The sequence below is a fragment of the Scomber scombrus genome, chromosome 2, assembly GCF_963691925.1.
Source record: "Scomber scombrus chromosome 2, fScoSco1.1, whole genome shotgun sequence".
NCBI classification, from domain to species: Eukaryota; Metazoa; Chordata; class Actinopteri; order Scombriformes; family Scombridae; genus Scomber; species Scomber scombrus.
The window spans coordinates 14,981,100-15,007,707 of NC_084971.1; the positions used below are offsets into that span (position 1 = coordinate 14,981,100).

At 37.8% G+C, this 26,608-nt stretch overlaps 3 protein-coding genes across 4 annotated transcripts; 1 reads left to right on the top strand and 2 right to left on the bottom strand.

Moving 5' to 3' along the window:
• The first annotated feature begins 264 nt into the window (after positions 1 to 264).
• On the top strand, positions 265 to 932 carry LOC133992143 (GTP-binding protein Rhes-like). Its single transcript, XM_062430845.1, has one exon. The coding sequence runs from the start codon at positions 265 to 267 to the stop codon at positions 889 to 891; it is 627 nt and encodes a 208-aa protein (XP_062286829.1). The 3' UTR covers positions 892 to 932.
• Positions 933 to 5,255: 4,323 nt separating this feature from the next.
• On the bottom strand, positions 5,256 to 19,430 carry LOC133992128 (phosphoribosyl pyrophosphate synthase-associated protein 1-like). Of its 2 annotated transcripts, none has more exons than XM_062430824.1 (10): positions 18,791 to 19,430; positions 14,892 to 14,944; positions 14,707 to 14,773; positions 13,025 to 13,197; positions 12,430 to 12,545; positions 12,182 to 12,237; positions 11,832 to 11,977; positions 7,090 to 7,160; positions 6,655 to 6,801; positions 5,256 to 5,783 (listed from the first exon to the last, which is right to left on the bottom strand). In XM_062430824.1, the coding sequence occupies exons 1-10, from the start codon at positions 18,952 to 18,954 to the stop codon at positions 5,625 to 5,627; spliced, it is 1,152 nt and encodes a 383-aa protein (XP_062286808.1). In that variant the 5' UTR covers positions 18,955 to 19,430; the 3' UTR covers positions 5,256 to 5,624. The 2 variants fall into 2 exon arrangements, with proteins under 2 accessions (XP_062286808.1, XP_062286817.1); XM_062430833.1 differs by lacking the exon at positions 5,256 to 5,783 and adding an exon at positions 11,005 to 11,089 and having other exon boundaries at positions 6,662 to 6,801.
• Positions 19,431 to 20,378: 948 nt separating this feature from the next.
• si:dkey-45d16.4 (scaffold attachment factor B1) lies at positions 20,379 to 25,315 on the bottom strand. The gene is made up of 7 exons (XM_062436848.1): positions 25,265 to 25,315; positions 24,380 to 24,502; positions 24,097 to 24,238; positions 23,739 to 23,847; positions 23,071 to 23,158; positions 22,343 to 22,528; positions 20,379 to 21,764 (listed from the first exon to the last, which is right to left on the bottom strand). Exons 1-7 carry the CDS (start codon positions 25,299 to 25,301, stop codon positions 21,637 to 21,639), a joined length of 813 nt encoding a protein of 270 aa, XP_062292832.1. The 5' UTR covers positions 25,302 to 25,315; the 3' UTR covers positions 20,379 to 21,636.
• Positions 25,316 to 26,608: the final 1,293 nt, after the last annotated feature.

Consider the following 26,608-nt stretch of genomic DNA (forward strand, 5'->3'; position numbering starts at 1 on the left):
GGAGCTTTAACAGAGAGCCGCTGCCAGCCTGATAAAGTGGCAGGTGAAAAAGAAAAAAGAAGCTTAAGAAGAAGGTCCACAAGAAACTGCTGAGGGGAAAATTTTCAAGGAAAAACTATTTAAAAGAAGAGAGTAAGTCTGACAGGTGTTGAAATTGATAGTGTCAAGTTTTACAGAAACTGTTGTAACCACTAAGGGGAAGTGAGTATATTTAGGCAGTTTTTGTGACATTTTCTTCACTCATCCAGGTCATAAAAAAGCAGCATGTCTCTGGAGGTGAAAGAGAAGACCCAGGTGCGGATAGTGTTTCTGGGGGCAGCAGGAGTGGGCAAGACAGCCCTAATTCGGCGTTTCCTTCAGGACACCTTTGAGCCCAAACACAGGCGCACAGTGGAGGAGCTACACAGCAAGGAGTATGACATTGGAGGGGTCAAGATCACTGTGGAGATCCTTGACACCAGTGGCAGCTACTCCTTCCCAGCCATGCGCAAGCTCTCCATCCAAAACAGTGACGCCTTCGCACTGGTGTACGCTGTGAATGACCCTGAGTCACTGGAGGCTGTCAAGAGCCTTCGGGATGAGATTCTGGAGATCAAGGAAGACAAGTACACGCCAATTGTGGTGGTGGGGAACAAGGTGGACCGGAAAGATGAGCGTCAGGTGGCCAGTGACGATGTGCTGTCAACGGTAGAGATGGATTGGAACAACAGTTATCTGGAAGCTTCTGCAAAGGAAAATGCCAACGTGGTGGAGGTGTTCAAGGAGCTCCTGCAGCAAGCAAACCTTCCTAGCCGCCTCAGTCCCGCATTACGCAGACGCAGAGAGACCTTCCCGAAAGACACCAACTTCCGGCCACCTATGAACAAGACCAACAGCTGTATTCTGTCATAATGGGAGGCAGGGAAAAAGAAATGTGTGTCATGAAGGGACAAGAGATGAGAGGCACAGACGGTATGATGTGCAGTGCTGCTGGACAGAGGAGAGTCAAAAAGATATGACTTCAAGTCATTGTGGGTGTAAAGTGAAGAGTTGCCTACTTGATATACTGTAACTGATTCTGGACCAATACAGACACTTCAGGGTTCATAACTGAGAAGAGAATAAACTGAGGAGCAGAACGGTAGTAAGACTGACCTTGAAAAGACTGCCACCTGAATAATTATGAATCTGAATTAAATGACGAGGAGAAAAAGGACATTAATTGCTCAGTTGTTTACTTGATGTAATGTTGTTGCTGCATATTTGGAGACATGCTGCTGGTGATTAGATCAATGTATAGCTTTTGGATTTCTTTTTAAATGTTCACCTACGTCAAGATGTCTGAACTGTTGCAAACAGATTATTTACTAAGCAAAAGTGCATATATATATGTGTGTGTGTGTGTGTGTGTGTGTGTGTGTGTGTGTGTGTGTGTGTGTGTGTGTGTGTGTGTGTGTGATGTGGTTTGTGCAAAAGTCGTATCTTTCATATAAAATGTATTTATTCACCTGTAGCACATCATAATGTTTACATTTTTTGTATTTCAGTTTGTATTTGCAATTGAGAATGATATTATTATTGTTTTTTAAGTGGTGAAATGCAAATATTGACTATAAATGCACTTTTTCATTTTGGAATCAGCATTCAATTTTTTGTTTATAAATTCAAATTTTTTTTGTCATCTCACAAATGGTAATATTTTGTTGTTTAATTAACACATGTAAGTGTAATGTGAATTTAAATGTGTAAATAAAGCACAAAAAGTGAAATTAGTTGTGTGAAATTGTTGATATTAATGTACTAGATGTATAGGATATCTATAAATTGTCAAAGAAAATTTACTTCTAATAATTATGTAAAGAATATAAGTATCTAAAAGTAAATAACCAAATCGTAAATTACATTACAATTAAACAATTCCTTTAAGAGATTCATGATAGTACCTCTGATAAATGACTATAATTAACAAACATAAGATACTTCAGGGACATGGGCCATGTTGGAAAAATAGAATTCTATTACAATATAGTAAAACTGTGTTATAGCAGTGCTGCTAGTTTGGCCAAAGCTGGAAGAGTTATGATTATTATCCTTATTATCCTCCCAAAGGGAGTTGTGAACTTTCATGGTACATTTGAGAGTTTCTTTCTTCACAGGGTCAGAAAAATGCAAAGTGTTACTTTTGGTGTAAAGTGTGTTAGTGCAAACTGATTATTATAGGGAATGCATATTTTGGTGTAACACAAAAATGGGATACAAGATAAAACTGTGCTTCTGAAATACAGAACAGTGACGATGAGAAGCAGTTGTATTGATAATTGATTTGTCAATGCAACTCATGCATTACAAAACTGATTACTGATTGATTACTGTTTACTTGGCTAGAGTCCCAGCATGTTCACTTTCTAGTTCCACTATTACTGCTCCTGCATCCACGCAGTCATAAAATAATGCAAACCAAGCCCACAAGTGTCAACAAAGGGTATCACCGCAGTAGTTCCTGATTCTATTGTTAATCCTATAAATGGAAAAAGTGACTAAAATTGGTAAAAAATATAGATATTGCAGGAGCGTGAGCACCAGGTTTTCTCAGCTATCAGAATCCTACAGTATATTAAAATCCATGCTGCCATCTGTTGGTGAAAAGCACATACTACACTAACTAAAACTAAGCTCACTGTATGTGTAACCCTGGTGTCCATTGTTGTACCTTCAATTAGATGTCCTGTGTTTGACTCATGTTCACATGTGCACATTTAAGGTTTTGAGAAAAATTATATTGTCAGTGACTTTTGTGTTCAAGTTAGCTGTCTCAAACGTCATCGCTCTGTGTTCCTATCGTCTTAAAGATTCCCTCCAGACATGTTTTAGGATGTACATAAAATAGTCTACTTTCAGTAATAATTTATGTTTTTTCCACATTAAAAGTTCAAATATTCCTCAATCCTTAAAATTGCATTTACTCCTCACTCATTAAAAACAAGAATCTATGAATATGCAAATATTTTTCACTGCTGCACATAAGATTCCTCCTACATCACTGAAAGGTCTGTTATCAGTGTGTGCACTTACACAAAATGGTGTTGAGTTGAATACTACCCAAGACTTGGCTCTAAACTAGTTGTCATGTCTAAGGCCTACAGGCCTTAAACTCAGATTAGGTGAGCGCAGAGAAACCCACTCCTTTCAGAAGATTAATGTGAAAACAGCATTGTTATCTTAAACTCTGCACATACATCATTCTGCACAGTGAAGCTCAAACATCCCACTGTAGCAACAAGAAGCAGAACACATTTTTGAGTGACGGGGGGCTTTGCGATTTCATCAGTCTTCAAGTTTTCATCAAGTTTCAAAGATTGTTTGCTGATTGTCCATCGTTAGTCTGGAGTGATTGGATTGCCTCAGTGTACACAGTCTGTTGTGTATCAGAGCTGACCATTTTGAACCAGAAAACACAGGTTTAAAGTCAACTGAAAATATCACAAACACACTTCCAATCCCTGGAAAACAATTTAGACTTAAGATGAAAGCATCTTTCAATGATAACCCAGTTAAGGAGGCAGCATTACCTCTGCTAACCAGCTCCAAGTCTGAGGGGACAGTAGTCAAAGTTGCACAAAAGATACTCAACTGTCCCTCAGTAACATAACATTTGAATACCATATGGTTCAGTTGTACTCCTGTCTAACCGGTTGACAAAATGGTCCATTGTGTAGTTCCTGAAATAGATGTACATGGTTCCCCTATAGGCAACCTGCCGAGCAGAGACAGTTGTAGTGCTCAGGTCCAAGCCCCCCCCCCCCCCCCCTCAAGTTTCCTGTTTTAATTTGAGGAAGTGGCATGGTAAACGTTTGTGGGCAGTTCCTCTTTCAGTCCACATTTAAACATTCTTCCGCACTGTACTCTTGTTCATTTGTGAAGGGAGGGAGGCCTAGCAGCTTCACAGTCACTCAGGTGTGTGGATTTGTCATCTCATAACATGGACTTCTAATTTTGATTCATTCTAGGTCAGAGATGGATAGCTAAAGTTTTAAGAGTAGGCATTTTACAAAGACAATGTTCACTTTACCATTGTTATTTTGATCAGAACTCCATGGTAAGATTTTAGTTGCAGTGAGGGAGGCCATTCATACAATTACGACTTGGTTTTGTCAGATGTCTTTGCCCCTGGACTTGGTCAAAGCTCCTCAGCAGATTAAAGTAACTCTGAGGCGTTTAGAACAAGTTCAAGGTCCTTGATTGAACACAGCAAGATTATTGAACAAAGTAATGAAATGTCAGCTATGTGTTGCTTATATGTAATTATAATTGTATTTTTGGTGTATTGAGATTACTAGAATGCAAAATTAAAACATTTTCTGACTCTTTACAAGAATAAAAATAGCTAGAATGTGTCAAATGCCTAAATTTACTCTGTCTGAGCCTTCATCTGGCATGTGTCAATGTGTAAGATATGCTAGTGAATGAGTCACCTATGAGGCAGCAAAGAAATGTTTAATTTGTTTGCTGGCATTTGACACATTCTAGCTTTTTTGTTCTTGTAAAGAGGCAGTGATGTTTTTCTTTATTTTTAAATTTGTTTTTAAGGAATCGGAGGTTAGATTTGGGTATAATAGTCAGCCATTATGTAATTTAAAGGCTAAATTACAGTGATTATATACTGTAAAACCACAGTGGTAGAGCCTCAACTCTGGATTACAAAGATAATCCTAACTGGTCATCTATTGTGTATTAAAATTGTATTGTACATCTTGTTATTTTAAGAGGCATTAAAATCTTCATTTACCTTTAGTGCTAGATAATGTCACACGCGCAGCATGACAAGGTCAGATTTAATTTTTTTGAAAAAATAAATCAAGGCACATTACAACAATCTAAGCTGCATAACCAAATTTTCTTCCAGCACTGAGTTGTTTCCTGATAAGTGCTGCACTGTATGATATACTGCAACCATAAAATGACAAACCGCTCTCTGATGATTATTTTTAACTTAAGTGTAGCTGAATACTGCAGTGTGACATTTCATACTTTTCTATGCTTCATAAAGCAAGCTGCCTCCTGTGTAACTGAAACTGCTACTGAAAGTTTAGTTTGAGGCGTGAAGCTGCTGTACTGCACATTTTCTGACAGTTAGGAGGAATTTCCTCACTCTTCCACTGCCAAAATGCAAACCATACTTTCTAATGCAAGCTGTGGTGTTTTCTTATGAGCTATTCAAGTATACCTAAACTTTTACCATAGAAAAGTGTTTAATTTAAAAACAAAAAAAAGACAACTTACTCTCTCAAGGGAAATAGCTTTATTTGTCAAATTCAGTATGTCAAATACTGAGAGTCCACACATGATACATTATGTTGTGCTATTTAATGTCTCCAGATGGTAGGGGGCATATATTATTGAAATAACAAACTCTGTATTGTTTGTACAGTCCCACTATGTAACATATAAGAGGAATGACACAGTTTGTGTAGCTTCATATGCAACATACAGTAAAAAGAGGAAATGTCTATGAACATGTTGATCAGAAAAAAAAAACTATGAGAAATATAAAGTTAAAGAGCACACCGTAAACTGTAGATTCTTGGTCCTCGTGTGTGATTGGTCATGTGTGACTGGTTTGTATGGGAATGTGTGTGTATGTAGCCTCAGTCGTCTAAAGCGATGTTGCGGAACAGATAGGCCATGGACTCTCCATTGTGGATGCGCCGGATGGCCTCAGCCAGGATCATACTCACATCCACAGTTTTGATTTTTGGACACTGCAGCTTCTGCACCTCATGGGGAACAGTGTTGGTCACCACCACCTGGAGGTGCAATACATCAGAGAGTCCATTCGTTTCAGATTTCTTTTATAATCATGGCTTTAATGCCCTGAGTGTTGTCTCTCAGGCAATGCTGCAACCTTTTTTTCAAGCTGCACAAAATCTGTACACAATCTGTACACCTTTGCTAACACTGGCAAATAAAACCAACCATGTAGCTAATTCTGAACTTGATTTTCTACATTTGTGTTATTCAAAACATGAGCAATTCATTAGTGAAGCTTTATTTGCTGGTTTCAAGGATTTATCACTGCAAGAAAAATACCACATGGACAACAACCAATAAATCTCACATGGAAGATACCACATACATTTGCATATAAACAAACCAACAACAAAGTAAATTTTATGATTTAATATGTGAAAAATTCACTTTTATAACTCACCAATAATTACAGCCAATTATCACACTGCATCTTACCAACACAGCTGATGTTTTGACAAGGTCTATATTAATGGATACTTCCAAAAAAAAAATCAGTGTATTATATTGACAGAATGTCAAATTGTTTAATATTCAACTCTTAGTAGTTTGCATCTCAATGTTACTAAAATGTTTTTTAATTGATCAAATATGTTATTAAAACAAATTGTTACATCAGTGCACTCTCCAACTTCCTACCATATGACATTATTAAGCAGAACCAGAAATGAAGACTTTGACATTTAGGAGGACAAATAATGTTTCTCTGCCTCTCATTTCCCGATGTAAATAAACCAGTTTAGCAGTGGCAGTTTTAACATATTAAACGCATTTAATATAGTTTTTGCCCATGTATCTGTGAATTATAACTTCAGTGGAAGGTCAAAGGATGATACAGTTGATAATTTTGCCAGCTACACATAATTTTACCTCATCAATAGCAGACTCCTCTATTAGTCTTGGTGCCTCTGCAGACAGCAGGCCATGTGTAGCCATGATGTAGATCTTGTAGGCTCCCCTCTCCTTCAGGATTTCTGCTGCTGCAACAAAGTCCTCCACTTCATCTATGATGTCATCCTGAGAAAGTGGGTTTAGTTAAGTATTTAGTTTAAGAGGTGCCTTTTTTTGTGTGTTTGAACAGAAAACATTCCATCCCATACATTTGCATATCAATTAAGCAAGTCATTTACCTTAATGATTTAATATGTGTCCTTATCATGACATAGGATTACCCAATAATTAAATCCATTCCTCTTACTATATCTTACCAATGCAGTTGTTTCTGAGGTCCTATGTTTTAGTATGAGGAATGAAATCCTGAATTGTAAGAATAAAAGTAAATAACATAAAATCTAGGGGTCTTACAATAATGATGGCAATTCTGCCTCCTACATCTCCAACAACAGTGATAGGTGGCTTCTCCTTTGCCATCATCACTGAAAGACAGATAAAAAGGAACATTGTTATCAGGAAAGAAAGGATCTTTCAATCACAATCAGGAGTGGATTCTTGAGGGCAAGGGGATTAGGTGAGAAGGGTGGTTAAAACCTCCAAACATCATGCAAGACAGCTTGACTCCACAAGCTTTCAGCTACCACAGCACCAATCCGACGACTTCAGGGCATTTGACTGATTTTGGGCATTATACTGTTTTTGGCAAAATAAATAAAGTTATTTGAGGGACAAATTTGTGCTTATGCTCAATTCAACACAAGACTTACAGTAAGAGTATTTATATGGTGTAGTTGCAAGCAGCCACTCTGGTATGGCGGTAGAGGAAGAAGGGAGTATGGAACTGAGCCTCTTTTAGGAACCACCAGACCAGAGTCGATCATTATTTGTAACTACCCTGTTACAAAAAGAGTAACTTATCTTTGAGCTTGCTTATAGTCCCCCAAATAGAAGTTGCTGATACCAAACAGGCATATACTAATGCATAAAGTACTTGGTCGGATTTCAAGTAATAAATCAACCCAGGTGCCTGTGAGTCATGCCAAAACCTTCCTCCAAACAAAAGCAAGCCATGTTCAGAGGTCAGTTCCAATATTCATCACAGACCATCCAGCAAGGCTTCTGTGCATGTAAACATGTTTATGAATGATTACAGGTTTCTGGATGGAAAGAAACCTAGAAAACTATAATCAAATTGCTGATTTTTTCATAAAAATGAATCAAACAGTTAGGGAACCTACAACTCAAAACAGAAACTGGAAAACATGAACAGTCAGGCCAGGATTGTATTGTTTGCGGATTTGCAGCATGATTTTGTTCATTAAAAGCAATGAATGAACAACAATATCTGGTTCTTAATCAGCACTGTTCAAATTTATGTCTGATTCCATAACGCAAATCTAATTGAATTAATTGGCATGAGTCATTATAAAGAAAATCAATTATGTAGTGTTTCATGTCTCAAATCAGTCTTCAGGCTCTATACAACCTCCTAAATGTTAACTTTTAGCAGCCTGAGGACTGAGATCTACAATGACTAAAAAAACAACACATTACTCATATTGTCCGTGTCATAATTTGTCACTCCAGTAATGAATCTTAATTTTACAAGAACCAACATCATTTCAACTGAGAGGATGCGAGGCTGAGAGCTTCCAACAATTATCTTGGGGCAAAATGATTTTTACCTCATAATCTTAATAATGTGAAGTATTTTCCCTTTGCCTTGCCAAAAGGAAAGTACAAACAGACATGTACTGCTGTCAATAGAGCAACCTGATGGCTTTAACAGCATAGTCTGGGACAGGAAAGTTCAAAGTGTTTCATTTCCTCATTCATTTGAATCTCTTTGCAAATAAAAAAAATCCCCTATTTGACTCAGATTTAAGCTCCTACAACAAAAACTATGCCCCTTGGATTCCTGTTGATTCACAGATTTTACTGCACAGAAAGGTAATGTGCAGGGAATAGAACATAGTTTGAAAAAATAATGTATGTCCTGATTGCTTCATAACCTCAAAGGTAAGCAGGGGGCCAGTGTGTGAAATACCTGACGTCAATAAGAAGGCCATCAATTCAAGGCAGCTTCAATTTAGCTCTAGAAAAAGGCAAAAATTAAAATGAACTGGCATGTTTCCTGCACTGGGGTGAGATATTCACAGACCTGGACTTGCAGGACAGTGAAATATTGTCAATTCAAATGCAGTAATTACATGTAGTGCAACAAATCTCCTCACTTTAACTGCTTCTGAATTGTTTTCATAAATGGCAATAAAAAGTAATGTTGAGGCTAACATGATGTGCTGCAGCTATTTTAATTTTTAAACATGAGCATATTAAAACAGGAGCCACTTAACTCTAAGAAAAAGAGCTATTCTTAACTGGGCACCAATCAAAATCAGCCAATAATATAAATGACCTGACTGGTGTTACTTACAGCAGTGTTGGCCTCCCAGCTGCGGTGGAACAAGTAATAAACACAACACTGACATAGTATTACCTTACAAAGCCATTATGCTAAGTAAACAGTTGTCTATTTATACAAATACAAGACATGGAGTTGTGTCTGTGTCCACCTCATTAATTTAAGTCCAACACTTGCTCTCCATTAGCTCTGTTTTGCTCTTCACCTCTGGGTGGAAATATTTGGGTCTTAAGTTCCTAAATGCTTCAAAATATTCAGCAACTACATTCTAATTTTCTTTGTGATGTTTGCTAAGCAAGTAGTGTACATTGGGTTTATCAAAGCTTTTTCACCAAATACAGCTGCTTGCTGCAGAAAAACATTTTGATCTCCACTCACTGTTTTCACTGCCCAATCCATCAACGCTTATGTTTTTTCCCGAAACAAGTATCTATGGCAGTTTATCTGCAAGGGAAAAAAAGTGGTTTTGTTTTCCATTTCTCCACAAGTTGATGTTAGTATCCTGACCAGTGTTAATCGACATCTATTAAAAAGGGGCCGTTTCATTATAATTCATGATTGTCCAGTTGTAAAAGGAAGAGGAAGCCCTTAGTAACGCATCCTGTCATTCCATGCAGGTAGGAATAAAAAATCAACAGGAAGCAAAAATGGATTCAAGCATCATGGTCATACTTGGGAGCTCTATCCCAGGGAAAGGGACTGTATGTCTGATGCCTGCTGTTGGTAAAAGATAGGACGGACATACAAAAGGTATTAAAATGGTACAATTAGACATAATGCTATCACAGACAAATACTACAACACACTCAACAATGTCCAAAATAAGCTATTGCTTTTCTGAAAAGGAGCGTCATAATCCCACAACTGTATTCAGAGGTTAGAAACTTTTTTGTACCATGAATTGAAATTCTACATTAGTGATTCAAGTGTGAAGAGAGAGATGGCTGGAATGAGCGTGATTCCGCACTGGCTGGAAAAGAGAAATAGAAAGCTGACATAAAACACATTTCCCAGTCAAGAGGCAGAATGAGGTGGATGTAAAATTCAGTTGAAAAGAGAGCAGGCAGGATAACATGTGATGAGGTGGGGGGATAAATCTGGCTGAGTAAGAAAAAGGGGCAATGTCAGGCACTGCCTGCAGTATTTCACAGCTGGCTACCACAATCCCTGGGGTAGGGCTGACCTGAAAGAACTAAGAAAACTGTGTGTGTCTGTGTGACTGCAGGGTCAGCTTTCTCATTACTCGTGTCTTACGCTGGACATTTTAGTCAGCATAAGGAAGAGACTGTGAGCGAAGGTCAACCCTGCTCCCAGTCTTAAAGCAAAATTATGTAATGTTTGAAAGAGGAAACAGACTCCTCCAAATAAAAAGTTGAATTCACAAGCAGTATATAACCCAATTCAATCAATTCAGTACACTGAGGGATTTTGTTGCTACAGCCTTATTTGGTCTGGTATGACCAGGAACTAATGGTTGCAAATATTAGCCAATGTGAGCAAGATAGATTTCTGATAGATATTGCCATGTATGTGGCATTACTGTTCACTAACTCTATCACTCTTCTCTACTCATGCTGCACTATGTTTTAGCATGTTCCATTATCCCACATTTGTCGATCGTGGTCACTATTCACCAAGAGATATTTTTGCTTTGGATTGGATTTTGGATCTTATAAAGATCATGGTAAGTAATATAACAAAAGATCTACAGATCTGTGAGTAGTTATGTTTAACCATTTATACAAATAAATTGGGTTCATAATTGCTATGTCTAGAGACATGTGAGCAACAGATGGCCACGTACAGTACCATGGCATTCATTCTTCTCACTCTTTGAGTCTACCCATCTTTTGTGAAGATTACTACTCTTGGCTTTTTACCCACAAAGCTTTTATTGTACTTACAATAACATAACGAGTTTAGTTGTTGTCAACTCTACCGCTGTCTGTCTCTGCCGCTGAACACATGGAGGGCTCGGCCCCGCCTGAACTGGGAAAGAGCAGAGGGGACGACAGAAGCAGCAAGACAACGACCATAAATGACAGCAAAACATTAGAGACTGTTTTTATTTTATTTACCAAATGTATGTGTACTCGTTTCATTTCAGCTCATAGTGAGTCTCTGCTATGTTTTGCTGTGATTAATGGTCATGCTACTCTCCTTCTCTACTCTACCCGTGGGCGGTGCTGAACCCTCTGTATGTGTGCTGCACACACAGGAGAGACAGTGAGCCAGGGGAAGCAGACAAGCTGATGACAACTATACTTGTTATGTTACTATAAGTGCAATAAAAACTCCCAGAGTAAAAAAACAAGAGTAATTTAATTTAATCTGCACAGGATTGGGATTGACAGACAATAGGTGAGGGGCTGGGGCACAGACCAACAATATATTCAATTAATTATAATGTGCTATATCAGGATAGGTATTGTTATTGGGATATAAAATGACAAATATCAGGATATGGTAATATCACCTAGTACTAGTCACCATGATGTAAAAGACGTGCATTGTTTTTACAGTGGACATATACAGTGGACATGTGTGTTCTTGAGCATAAAAATGTTTTGAAATTGAAAACAAATCCAATCATAAAACTAAATTTGTTTTCAGTAACACCTTAAGGAAAGTCTGCAAATAACTAGCAAAACTTGCAGAAAAAGCAAACATGAAAGACAAATAGAGACAGAGAAACTTGTGAATATGCACTTGGCGGCATTGTGTGTCTTACATGGCAGCTCCAGGCCGGTGTGTCCTGTGGTGGTGCGGGACAAGGGGGGAGAGTGTCGACCATCAACCATGTCTAACTCTGAATGATGAGCGTCCCCGTGTATCACTGCCAATCCGAGCCGCAGCCTCTCAGCGTAGGACTGAGCTCTGAGACAGACACGCAGACACATAAAAGTCAAAGAAACTGACAAAAACAAAACATACAAACAAATACATGGGCAAAAGAGAGTAGGACTTATAAGAGGGAAACCGTCACTATCACAGTAAGAGAAGAGAGTCATGGGCATAAAACAGAGCAGGCAACTAGAAAACTTAAGTATGTCAGCACGAGCAAGCTCTGAGTGTCCCTACCTCTTGGCAGCTGACGGGGACTTGGCAACAATAATGGCATTCCTGTAGTCTGGGATCTGGGGAGACAAAAATACTCTTCAGTGCTAGAATACAACCTGACCTTTAACCATACAGCATGTGAAAGAATATAAGAATATAAAATAGCTTTAACTGTGAACCAGTACCAAAAATGAATTGATGTAGAGTATAGCAATTGTCATTGTGATGCTATAACAAAGAAGAGTGTGTGCAGTTTAGTATAGCATCACCTCCTCCTGAATGTACTGGATGAGGAACGGGGAAGCTCTCAGGTTGTCAACAGGGAAGCCGAAGAAGCCCTGGATTTCTTTCTGGTGGAGGTCCATAGTGATGATGTGAGTTAGCCCTGCAACAACAAAAAGTCACATACATGGATTGCAGGATTAGAGAATATGTATATGGGTTAGTATGGCTTTAGAACATATTTCTGGACTTATAGTTGTATAAAATATATTTTTTCACACCTCCTTTGGTATGGAAATGTATTGCATAATGAGCAAACAGATAATCATTTAGTCAGACTTCAGATAAGATTATGCAGATTATTTTGAATACAAGGAGGCATTGCTATGGATAATAATCATACCTCTCCTTCTACCACTCTGCTCTGTCATTCACATGCATACATGTAAAATATTTAGAAAAATGTAAAATAAATGGCTGAGAAATCGCCTTTCTCTGGGAAAAATGTACAATAGGGAAATCAAGTCTCTCTAACACCATACCCCCAGGTTATGGAAACCAGGTTTCTTGCTCACAAATCCAGTTTACTGACAGTAACCAAGTTGTTTGCAGTAACAGCCACTTATTAATGATAGTTCATACCAGCTTTAGCTAACATGGATGCTAGCAGCTTGCAGACAACAGATCCCCTCTTCCTCATCTTGCACTGCTTGCTATAAGGAAAGTAGGGGATGACTCCAATGATGTTTTTGGCACAGGATGTCTTCAAGGCATAAGCCATAACCAGCAGCTCCATGATTGCCGTGTTGACATCTCTGAGAAACAACAGATGAAATTCAAGAGACTGCATTAGATATCACAGCCTGCAACAGCCCTGAACAGGTGTGCAAATACTTTGAGGCGATGGGGAATGGCTGACCAGCAGCTGAATGTTTACAAGATCATGCTCCCATAAACCTGTGTACATAGAATTAACAGTTTGAAGCAAAGACTAACCTGTTTTATCAACCATTGTTTTCACATGGCGTGTTGCTGGACTCCACCCATAACCAGCTTTTTGCCCCAAGCCAAAATAACCTCAAAATAAGGCTCAACATTTCAAAAAAATATCTAATTGCAATTACTTTCTCTGATACTGCAATTGCGATATGATTTATGATATTCCAGGGATTGATAATTTTTACATCATTATTCTCATTTTTATTGAAAAACATTAAAATGATTATGGTGTTATTTTTGCGAGGAGCTGTAGAAAAGATGTTTTCTTAAGTAGAATATGATGTGTAGGGCAAGACATCTCTGCAGTATGATATTATTTAATCTAAAATGGTATTTTGATGCACATTTCTCCATAAACATTTTTGCACCACCTGTAACTTGAAAATTGTGGTAGGCCATACTTCCATTTTGATACAATTTTAATTAATTTATCAGCACTACCTCACAAGCTAATGGTTGTTGTAATTTGACTATCTAGTTGTAACAAAGGAAACACATAGCTGACTGCCAAACTAAACATGACCTCATTATAAAGCAGGAAAACCACATTTGCTTACATGATATTTTTAAATGAACACCCTAACTAACTAACAACAAAAACACTGTACTGTGGAGAGATTATGATTGTTGATAGCTTGTTGAAACCAAAGTTCCCACACAGGCAGGTCAGTGTCCTGCTGGAAAAATGTGATATTCCCTCCAGGTTATCTGTAGGAGCCTCCATCTTCAACATAGCAAATAACTTATTAACAATGACAAACAGGAGACTAAACTGGTTGAAGTGACATGATTACAGTTACATGATTCCTTCCCTGTTTTACCCTCTAGCAAAGCTTCATTTGAATTGGATCTGTAACTGTAAAAAAAAAAAAAAAACATACCTGAAGCATAGCAACCACAGTTGACAAGATTTTACTAAGTAATGTTTCTTGCCACCTGATGATTAAATTCCACTATTCACTCTCATTTTAGTTACTTTGATCTTCATCAACTCCAGCAAAATATATGGGTGTTTGGCTTGCTAGAAGTTCAATATAGTCTGCTATTTGGTGCCAAGCTGTTGAAGTAGTGTGTTATTTTTAAACTAAAATCAGCTGCCTGCCGCTGTCAGAAACAAGGATGACTGACTTGGTGAGACTTGAACCAATAGTACATCTGTGGACTATAAAAATCAAGGAAATAAGCCAAAAGGAGGTTAAGAAAGCTGATTAGAACTGCCGAGGTGGGTGATAGTCCTCTACACATAGTGATAGGACTAATTGTGAACACGAAAAAAGGCTGAAGACCAAAAACATTGAATCATAAAGAGCTTGTCTCCGCCTCACCTGGGAATGGTCTGAATGATAAAGATGTCTTGTCCACGAACAGACTCTTTCACATCCACTCTGGTCTCTGAAAGCAAAATAAAAAACACAATCACTGTAGGTTCAAGCCATGTAAGATGTCACAAAACCAAAAAGACATCCAACATGGATATATGAGTGACCTGATGGATATTTCTCAGCCTTACCTGTATTTGACTCTTGATAAACCACAGACTTTCCCAACTCCACACCCAAGCGTCTGGGAAAAACAAACAGGCAACACTGTGTTAAAACACATACAGAGACCTATCTGTAATTCATTAATTAAAGAATGTTATGGCGTGTACTAGACTGTCTTTAAATCATTCTGGACTGGACAAGCTGCCAACCCGGGAGTATGACCCTGCAATGTTCAGGACAAACACGTCCCTTTGAAACTTATGGAAATACAGTATGGGGGTTATTATGTCTCACTATATACATGTCCAGTCATGCCATATTAAGTTTACTCATATTATTATGAAGGCTTTTACTGTGATTAGCAGCTTGTATGTTGATCAATCTAAACAACAACAGGGCTGAAGCAATTAGATGACTAAAAGAAAATGAATCAAACTACTATAATTGACAAACCATCCAAGTCATTAAAAATCTTTTTAAAAACCTAAAAGGTTTGCATGTCATGGCTTCTCAAATATGTAAAATTGCTTGTTTTTCTTTGCTTCCTGACATAATACTTAGTGGCCTGACCACTATGGTTCAGGCTGAAATAGCTCACCAACTACTGCAAACATTGATGATCTTTATAGGCTGAATCTGACTCACTTTTCCTCTAGCTCCAAACCAAACTATCATAGCCATGAATTTACAAGTGACTGAGATTAAAAGTACCAAAAGTATCATCCATGCATGTGCATGAGTATACATTCCTGCTAGTGTCATTACCAGCTATTTTGCTGATCAACAGCTGGTAGCGCCAACAGATCAATAAATGTCTTACCTCAGAAATATTGGCTTTGCAATAATTTTATGTGGAAGGAAATGCATTCAATATGTTCTGTTAGACATCAAAGATATACTCAATGCATTTTAGTGAAATACACTGAATGTAAACAATTTATTTGTTTACAAAAAAAACTCCACAGGTTACGTTTAGTTTGCTGGTAGTAATTTGAAAGAAATGTGGCAGTCATGAAGCAAGCCTACAAATTTAAAGTTTTAATAGGTTCAGCAGTGTAATAAGTGTAATAAGGCTGTTAATCTATTTACAGCTTCAAAACACATCACATAATCCACAAAAAGCACTTGGCTTAAACAGACACTAAGTTGATATTGGCCTTAATAGTTTTGCAGCATCAAGTCAAAGTTTGAACAAGCCCACTATGAATAGAGCTGTGCCTTGGGCAGGAAAGTATGCTGTGAATTTTATAAGCAAACCATGACATAATAGTGCCAATTACAGAGCATGAACTTGACAGCCCTTTAAGGCACGCCACAGATGAGTGAGGGCTTGGCTTGGTGACAGTGGTATGTCTGCCACATTTCTCAAACTTGTTCCAATATTTGGTATAGTGCCGTCATCTATTATGAACTACTGTGCATTAAAGCAGCAGATAAATAAAAAGAAATATCAAATAATATGGGGCCTGCCCACCATCCTGGTTCATAGATCTACTGATCTAACAAGGGAAGGCTCCAAGATTATTGTAAATGCAACTCAATTTGCAGGCTTATGATCTACTTTCTATTTGTCACATTCAGTGAAGAATAACATGTTATTAAAAAAAGGAACACTTTAATTAAAGAGGTATTTACACACAGCCCATGCACCACGTGTACACCTCAGTAAATGTTCAGGACAGTATTCATTAACATTTTCTGTGTGCTCATGCTGTTATTTAACCTTTGCTCCATAAGAAAACAACAAGGCTCCAGAGTGAATATAATCTCCCTAATAAATGTTTTGCAATGTTGTCAAACAATGAAAACCGAGAAAACTAAGCTCTTTTTCACTGTGGGGGCAGTGCAACTTCTGTTTGGCTGTCTGACAAGTCTGCAGGGCTGAGAAAAACATAGTGGTTCCCTGATTTCAACAGTCAAACAACAAGAGAGAATATTGATGTTTGCAGAGATCTAGGTCAGTCTGTCAATGTTTTCATAAGAATTTCAAACACATTATTCCCCATCCTCAGTCTCATTGTCTATCATTCAGATGCATTATACTTAGTATTGTTTGTTTTACTACTCATTTCGAATGCCCCATGAATCACTGCCAGAATAATGTGTGGCTGTCACAGTAACATCCAGAGTACAGTATCTCTGTCCTGCAGTGTCTGCACAGTACACTCCTTTCATCACAATGATTCTAACTGACTGGTCCTTTGAACCTACCACACCAACACCAAGAAGACAAGAACCCAGATTAGTCATAATCTAATACAACAATTCTGTCATCTTCACTGTATAGCCTTGTGCATAGTGAGTAGCTTATTTGCAACTTTACTTTTAAGTGCAATGATGATTAAGGGGGAAATGCTTCCATTTCTCAAAGGCTGACATATTCTTTACTACATTCTTTACCTTACTTTTCAACAGCAAATATTTTGTGGTTACAATCAAGAAAGAGAAGGAGAAACTCTCAGTTGGTTGCGGTCTTTGAATTAATGGTTAATATAGAGAGATAGATACTTTATTAATCCCAAAGGAAATTAAGCAAACGATGCTTCAATTTATATTTGAAATGTTTTTAACTAGTTACAATTTCATAGCAAGTTTTACATCATGATTTGAGATAGAAAGAAGTGACACCAACTGTAACCACAGAGTAAAGGACTACACAGGCAATATACAATATATCTTTATTTATACTAATAAAACAATACAGAAGTCTATCCCAAGCAAATTCGGCCTGCAGTTTAACTAAGTATTAAGTACTTAAGCAAAGCCTTGTTTCAGTGGAAGTTGTAGGTGTAAGTGACAAGTCAACAGTGTTGTGTTTGTAAGAGATCAGACAAATAATATATCGAACCAAACTATTCTCGAAATGCTAGAACATTCACAAGCACTCATATAGAAATGAGTTTTCTTTCAGGTTTATTCTTACCACTAAATCTGTTACTGTTGTTGCTTCTGAATCTTTTGAAAGCTGAAAAACAACTTGTTGCTGTGTGGGTTACAATGCTGTTCCTGTCCAACCCAATTATGTTTTTAATTATATTTCAATTTTGTGGTGTGACTCCTACTTTCTTTTATTACACTGATGTTGAACCTATGTGAAATATGTTATTTATCACAATGTCTTGTGCAATCACACCAACATCTTGTGGACAACATGTGGTTTAAGTGTCATGAGTTACCCTATGGTTTCTGAAGAAACTTAGAAAAGAATCACCCCATTTCATTGCTACTTGGCATTCATAAGGTTTTTATCCTGAGAAAGGTTGGCAATTAGATGGGACATACTGTTTAAAAACATTGACACCTTATGGTCTCAACAATGGAAAAAATCCATTTCTGTATTATGGCTTTCTTTTGGACTGATCTGATCTTCACAGCAATGGTAAAACAAAACTCACTATACAAGTTAGCATCTGATATGTAGCTACTTAACTTAGCTTTTCGCTTCCTTAATATTAAAATGATCTTTTAATGTTGTTGGTGTTAAAAATGTTTACATATTATTCAATGGTATAGCCCATGAATCCATTTCTGCATAGCACTGACTTTTAAATTATAATCTTTAAGATGGGCTATATGATATGATGTGATGATATGATTATATGATATATATATATTAGGAACAAGAGGTCACTTTGTTTTAAAAAAAAATATGGATTTTAATGAGCTTCCTCGTTTTCAGTGATTGTGAGGAACTCAAATGTGGACTACATGAATTGATGATGTCACTGATTTTGGATTCGTACCAGCTGTGAGATAGTTAAAGGCTGTAAATGACATTTGTATGGAACTTGCTCTGAGACAAAGTGTGGTCGAAAGGTCGGTTTCTGGAGCAGATGTACTCTAAATATGTAACAAAGACAGGCCAATCCTCAAAATGACAGACATTAAATGGCAATAATCATGGCAGTATCGTTTAATCACTCACTCTGTGATCTTCTTGGCCAGCTCGGTACAGGCAGTCGTAGAGTTGGCAGAAAAAACACGGTATCCACTTCTTGACATGTTCATTTTCGTGTAACCATACGACAACTTCGGAGTATGAGAGTGAGAGACCAGAGACTTATGACCCCCAAAACGCCTAATAGGCATGTTGCTCTAGACACAATATGTGGGATTTGGTCACGTTTCGCCTAAATTGTAAAGAAAAAAAAACGTCCTATGTTACGAGAACAATCTCCACACTAAAATATTAACACGTGGTGGTTTACACTTCTACCATGCAGACGCATTTTAAAGTAAGAAAAATACTGGATATCACTATAGCTCTGTAACGCAACACTGTATGTAAACTAAACAACAAAAGCACATGTAACGTGGGAGCAACACTCAACATCCACCTTTACACCGACTAGTCTACCACAACAGCAAATGCGACGCTCAACTCTGTGCTCCCATGCGGGTAATCGAGTCTTTATCGTCCCTCAGAACATACACCGCGGCTTTCAATACCATGAAGACGAACTGAAATGTACCAAGAACAGCCTGGGCACTGCTACAGTGTAATACGATTTAAAAACAAACTCTGCCAGCAACATTCAAGCGTGTCGACTGTAAACTTTGTAGCAATGCGGTCGCAGCAGTGAAAAAGAAGAAAAAAACGAAAAGAGCGTAGTGACGTTTAAGAGAACCAATCATCGAGCAGTTTGAAACTACAGAGGGCGTGCAAGATACAATATTGACCAATCAGTGCGCGGGATTCGAATGACATACTATTAAAGCGCAATTACCAAAAATGTGGTGGTGGATGTGTTTTTCTTTTTTTCCCCTCAGCCAATAATGTAGTTAGAAGCGTGTCTGTCAGGTTTAGGAACTGCCTTTTCTTATAAACAGTCTATGGGACTACCACAGTGTCGTGGAAGGGGGTACTCCGTGTAAAAACAATGTAAAATAGGCGAAAAAGGTCAAATTGGGGCTGATTTTAATTACTTTACATACATTGTTGGATAGTTTAATATTTCAAAAAGAGATCATACAATGCCCTGTATGTAAGGAACAAGTAATACAACTGTCAGAAAATGTAGTTTTAGGAAAAAGTAAAAAAAAAGAGAGACATGTAAAGTAGCATGAAATGGAAATGCTTAAAAAGCAAAGTGCAGATCTACCTTAAAGTTGTACTTACATTAATTCTTGAAAATACTGTATATACATTATAATGATATATGATCTTAAGATATGAGGCATTGTCCAAACTTTTGCATGAATATATGTAGATTTGATTGTTTAATTGTACTACAGTGAGTAAAATACAATTTCATACAGCTGGTCTTTAAAATACTGATTATTGGTAAAATAGTCATCATACCCTAAAGCTATATTCGACATATACATAGGGCCTCATTACAAGTACATGTTTGTATTGTTGAAAAGCCAGCAGGACTTGTGCACTCACACTTTGTGGTAATTTGAATGTAGCAGGTGATCATCACGAGGAATACACACAAACTCAGCATGTAATTTTTTATTATTTGCATAACAGAAATGATCAAGTTTTTAGATTAAAAAATATTGTTTTGATGTTTTCATTTTATACAAAGTAGGCTGTTGCAGCAAACTGAAATGGCCTCTGCAAATGTGGCAGCTTATAAGGAAAATAACGTGTTTTAATACAAAACATATAATAATACATCAATGTACAGTAGGTTACAGTAGCAACTGCCTTGTCATGACAGATGGATAATTAAATAACTCAAAGAGCAGAAAAAATCTTCCTGTAAATCAGTGAAACGTGCAATAAAAACTGCTCCTGTATATAGATATAACAAGTAATATTGTTACACCTCACGGGTGTTACAATTTCAACTGAAGATGTCATTTGACTAATAACAATCTTATTGAAAAATTACTGTAACATGCCTCCAACATGACATTAGAACTATAATGTAATTTCGGGTCAAATAATGTTAATAGCGTTTATATAATCTATACATTATGAACACATACTGTACTTAGTACTCATGGCTGGTATTGGTGTGATTATATGCAGTGCAAAAGTGCTTACCAATCAATGGATTCACAGACAGTAAAGATAGTTTGAGCAGACTTCCATATCAATCAAATTATCCATAATGCTCCAGGATTTCCAAAAGCTTGAACTGCACTCCAACTTTCCTATTACTAATTTAGGTATACAACTTTTTTTCATTCTGACACCACAAAGACTGGTGTCCCAACCAATGATAAAATATACTGCTCTTGGCATCACATCACATCACAAAAGAAAAAATATTTATCTGCTTTTGTGCAACTAATCACAGCTGATCATGCACTTGTTTGTGATCCAGTTTTGGATCAGTGGATCACCATACCAAAGACGTTGCACCCTGGTGCAATAACTTCTTGGATGTAGTCGTGGAAGTTTTTAAACCTCATACAGAGTATGTCATCTTCGTTAAAACACACTCTTTTGGTATTTAATCGAATAGCTCTCTGCAGCTGATAAACACAAATATTGTTTCCATTTAAAACCCTATCAGTTTACGCCTTTTTGTTACACATACTGTACAGTATACTGTATGTCTGCACACACATTTAGACACCCATAATATTACTCAAAGACTGCCCTCCATTTGAAATCTCAATTCACTGGATATCTCTTTAATCCTATTTTATTTTGTTATTTTACCAGGTCAATAACCTGCATAAAACAACCAACAGCAATTGATCTTTTTACTTCCTGTTTCATTGCTTTCCTTCCTCTTTTTAATGGCCAACACTGTTCTTCTTTGCTTTCAATTTTTTGAAGATGGCATTAAAATGCAAGTGAAATCTCAGTCAGCCTTTCAGCACCTTTTCTTTGAGAAGGTCCAAGATGACCTGCCTTTCTTGGCTCTCCAGCTCAAATCTCCGCTCCCTTTCTTTTCTCTCAGCTCCCAGACGTTCCCGCTCCAGAGCAATCTTACCTGACAGTTAAGAAAAGTGAAATTAGATGTGTAATTTGATGCCCCTTGTGGACGATAATAGTTTACCAATCAGCATATACTTATTTACTCCCTAATTTTGAACAACATTTTCAGAAGACTTTGTTCTTTTTCAGCTGATATGTATCTGTGCACATGTCAAAGCTCTTGTATTTTCTATAAGTTGCTGATATGGGATGTGTTCATTCTTAAGTGATCCCTGGTACTTTAATTCAAAATTTAACCCAGACTTTATTAGATTTTGTCTGAGATGAAATTAAATGAGATTGTTAGAGCCTGTTTACAACATTAAAATGAATAGTGTTGCATTAGTAGACAGGATATGTATTGCCCATTTTAGTTACAATTAATGTTCCAAAACAACTAACATTGTTCCTGTCAATTAATTCCTTTATTTTTGTAGCTCTAAAACTAATCAATATGCCACCTACAAGATAGAAATATCCACACAAAAGGATATCTGTAACAGGGCTGGGTTAGGGATATATATTTTAACACCTTTATATTTTTGCACATGGATGGATTAAGAGCCACACTTCACTGCTCTATGGAAATCTTACTTCTCTGAATCTCTAGCTCCTCCCGTCGGAGGGCAAGCTCCTCCTCCCGCAACCGTTGTTCTGCCTCTGAGCGTTTCTCCAGGAAGCTGAGGATCTCTGAATAGGTCTGGCAGCAGCACTGGCAGGGCTGCTTGGCTGTGGGCGCCGCTGAAAGTTCAGCCATTTCTTCACGGTCTTCTTCTGGTTCTGCTGTTAATGAAAGAGGTCACATATAGCAGTCAGTTATAATGTAACTACCCTGGAGTTGGCATGGATTTATTACTGAAGGGCTTTGGGGAACTGCAAATACTTGTTTACCCAAGTGCATAAAATTGGAATTGACGGATGGGGCTGAGGGACTAAAATTATGCTACACCAAATCTGTATTTGGAGTATTTCCATCATGTCTTACATCAAAGCACACATGCTACTCATCCATGCATTGCTTGCATTGCTGATTACGTTGATATACACTGTTGTTTATTTGTTTTGTTTTTTAATTATTAAAGTATAACTCTTGCATGGACTCTCTCTTTGTCATGTTGATTGAACCAGTTTGTCACAGTTCCTTATACTACTTCCACAGTATTTACTGTCTTATTCATCAGTTAAACAAACTTAAATTAAAATGTTCTCTCAGCAGGGTTCTTTGATTTAGGAATCACACTGAAGGCACTAAATACATGTCCTTTTATTATGTGCTCCGGGCATCAAGAGATTCCTGTCCAGTGTCCTGAATCGGTTTTTACCTGTAGTAGTTTGTGTGATCGTTATGTTAGGCTTGTCCTGCTCTGGAAGGCTTAGCTCTTCTATTGCTCGCTTTCTCAACTCATCTTCCTAGGAAAAAAATAAATAAATAAAAATATATTTTATAACGATTAGAAAATTAGAATTATAAACACCAGCACCTGTTGCAATAAGAGTTTCCACAGAGAACATCGAGATGTATGTCCAATTTGAATGGCTAGCCTCAGTTCCACTTAAATGTTATGGCAGATAATCTGTCATCATGAGAGTAAGAAAAATTGGATGTCAATTCTAGTGGGCAACCAAACTTGAACAAGAGAGTGTGGAAAAAGGTTAAAGATCGCAATAGGCTGTGCAGAGCTGGTTGACAACATACTGTATAATACAGTATATGATCTTTCTTCATCTATATCTCATAAATGATTACGCTATTATAAAGTTTCAATATCCAAAGACTGGTCAAATTTGAAATTACAACAATTTTTAAAATTGCTCTAGTCAAGAGCAATTTTCTGCAACTCAGAAGTACCACCATTAACAAAATGAATATACCCTTCCAAACCAGTTCAAGGGTACAAAATATACTTTGTAAAAAAAAACATTCTTATGCTAGAGGTATTACATCAGTTTACCAACGCTCCTCTGCTGAAACAACACACATGACACCCACCTGGTACTTTGTGCTCTCACCACTGACCAGGAGCCCCCTCTCAGCTTCCAGCTCCAAAACTTCATGGAGCAGATCCTCTTTCTGGGCGTACAACCTCTCTGTTCCAAACCTGAGTACACCAAAAGCACACACACACACGTGCACACACATACACACACACACACACACACACACACACACACACACACACACACACACACACACACACACACACACACACACACACACACACACACACACACACACACACCAGAGTTATACTTATGTTTGTTAAGGCCAGACACACCTCTAATGCAGGCCACTACCCATAGGAAATAATACAGTATACAGCTTTCCAGGTTCTGTTGACTGTGCCAACCTGCGCAAGCTGGGAAAGTCTTGCTTCTTGTAGTAGTCTAACAGCAGTATCGTCCTCTCTCTACACCTCCTGGCATCCACTTCAAAATTTTCATCTTGGAGGGCTGCTGTGATAATCTCCCCCACACGAGCCCAGATCCGTCCTGACAAAGATTAGTAAATTCATACATCTGTGAATATGTGACCACATATTGTCCACATTTGTTGTGTATCTGTAGTGCTCTGCAATTGAACAGTCTTGGGGAGTTTTCAGGTTGATTAGTACTTTAAAAAATCAGGCTAACCTGGCTCTTTGGAGGCAAAGGGGTTCTGAGCGATAACTTCCCGCAGAAGGATGATGTCATGCCGCGCTGAAAAGCGCACCTGACGTTTCCGAGGGGTTGTTGAAGGGCCAGCAAGGGAAAAACCTGGAGTTGGGAATAAAATGAGAAACAATAAAATGGTTACAGCCTTGTAATGTTTTGAAATACAGTGTGACTGGTTCAGTGTTGGACTGACTTTTGACCATCTTGAAAGTCAAACAGGTAAAATTGAATCTATATTTACATTATACTTGTTTTCATTGTTATCATTATTAGTATCCAGAGATACCAATGTCCAACTTGGGGATATGTGCAAAATTCACTGTTAAGTACAAATCCCACTGTATTAATTAAAATGATCAAAGTTAGGTAATTGTAAAACTTAAAAAAAACAATCATAATCTAAAACTTTAAGAAAAATGTAATTTATGAAAACTGATTGCTTTACTTTACGAAGAGGGTTATTTTACTGCCACCATGTAGTCATGTAATCATGTTATAACTGGCCATAGTGGGAAATAAATTGGGCCTGTGTTTTGGTCCAAAGGTTTAAGTGACAGCAGTCTGTCAGCTGCAGCACTGCTGTTTGTCAGATGACAGGAGCTCTGTCATTGCTGTCTTCCACAGTGCACAAGTGCAAGTTGCAGGTAACCTACAGCTACAAGAATCCACACAGAAAAGAGACACATTTCCAGTAAAGCACTGATGGTCCCACAGAGGCTACAGCACGTCCAATGCCGGACCATGCGTCAGAGGAGGTGGAGCAGCGTTTGTGCACGATTCATCAAAATCCCCAAATGCCATTTGGGAGATGTTAATAGAAGTGTTTGAGAGATGCGTCAGACGTGGGGTGGTAGTATTTCTCACCGTTGTTGATCGGGACCTCCACCACTACCCGTTCCATGTTTCTGTTTTGAGCATCCGGGAACTGCCTGACGCGCACTGTACACGTCCACTCACCAGTACAGGTTCCCTACTGACGTGTAACTCAACTTGGCGGAGAATCAGATTCTGGCAAAACGGAGGTTGCGCTCGTCTAAGTTACACTTACTCAAACTGGCCACTAGATGGAGCGATATAATCGCTTTTCAGTAATATTGAAGGAACCGGTGCACCATGAGTTGAAGGTGATTGGTACACGTAAAACTTAAGATTGATTTTCTACCTCCCAGTTCCTGATGACAGCTGATGTTTATATGGTGTAAAAAAAATGTTTAAAAAATCCACTGAATATTTAGTCAGGGTTAAATAACCGTAGTTGGTTCATGCAGCTGCAAACTTTCTTTTTTTCAACTCTACACAAATATTTCTCGCAATGTTCCAGATCTTTGCAGATTGATTCATCAATTTTCATAGCGAACTGGGAAAAAATGATTAAGCCAAAGGCTATACAGTTTGTAATTAATATACAAAACTACTAGTGTGTTTCTGCCTATTCTCTCCCATGATTTCACACTAACTAAAATATTTCAGTTTTCAGAAAAAGTTGCATGGCTGTGTGAACATGCTTGTGTGCTTTTGATGGAATTGAGGGATATATTAAAACAATGAAAAGCAGGAAGCAGGGAGCAGGAAGGAGATCATTAATCAACCTTTCCGGTCGTGTGCTTTCCTCTAACCCACACTTCTCACTGCATCTCTCCTGCCATCTTTAAGTTTTGATTATTTTTCTGTTTCTTTTGACCAGCTGTTTTTTTCAGGATCATGAATGTGATATTGAAAGATCCATCAGATGTTATAAGTTCAACTACAAAGAAGTTGGATGACCTACGTAGTGACAGTACAGTTTTGAGTTTATTAGGTATTTTTGTTAGTTAGTTAGTTAGTTTTAGTTTGGTCATTCCTTCCTCTTCTCATCCATCTTTTCCAAGCAAAGGGAGTAGGTACTCTTATGACTCCATCCTTCGTTAATGTTGCCCACTGTTGTTGCTTGCTGTTAACATGGGAGCTGTGGCATGGATTTAATTATGGGTCCTCATATAACCTCTGCCACACCCCTATTGTATCCTTAACTTTGGCTAAAATTGCTTGCTGTGATAAGTTTAATTTTTGTGTTGTACTTTTTGTTTTCTAAGGTGAATCTGCAGCAATCCACTTCTAAAAATATCCTGTTATTGCTTCAAGACTTCAGAAATCAAACACATTGGTCTTATGCAAGAGTTTAAGATATAGGCAAATATTTATAACCATCTCTTGACAGATTGTTTTGGT

Coding starts and splice junctions, on each gene's coding strand:
- LOC133992143 (XM_062430845.1), top strand. CDS start 265: ATGTCTCTGGAGGTGAAAGAGAAGACCCAGGTGCGGATAGTGTTTCTG.
- LOC133992128 (XM_062430824.1), bottom strand. CDS start 18,954: ATGCCTATTAGGCGTTTTGGGGGTCATAAGTCTCTGGTCTCTCACTCT. Junction 11,978..12,181: donor TCCCCGTCAGCTGCCAAGAG/GTAGGGACACTC, acceptor TGTCTGTCTCAG/AGCTCAGTCCTACGCTGAGA. Junction 5,784..6,654: donor AGGAGTCTGCTATTGATGAG/GTAAAATTATGT, acceptor TTGCACCTCCAG/GTGGTGGTGACCAACACTGT.
- si:dkey-45d16.4 (XM_062436848.1), bottom strand. CDS start 25,301: ATGGAACGGGTAGTGGTGGAGGTCCCGATCAACAACG. Junction 24,503..25,264: donor GGAGGTCCCGATCAACAACG/GTGAGAAATACT, acceptor TCCCAACTCCAG/GTTTTTCCCTTGCTGGCCCT. Junction 23,159..23,738: donor GTGAGAGCACAAAGTACCAG/GTGGGTGTCATG, acceptor TTTTTTTCCTAG/GAAGATGAGTTGAGAAAGCG.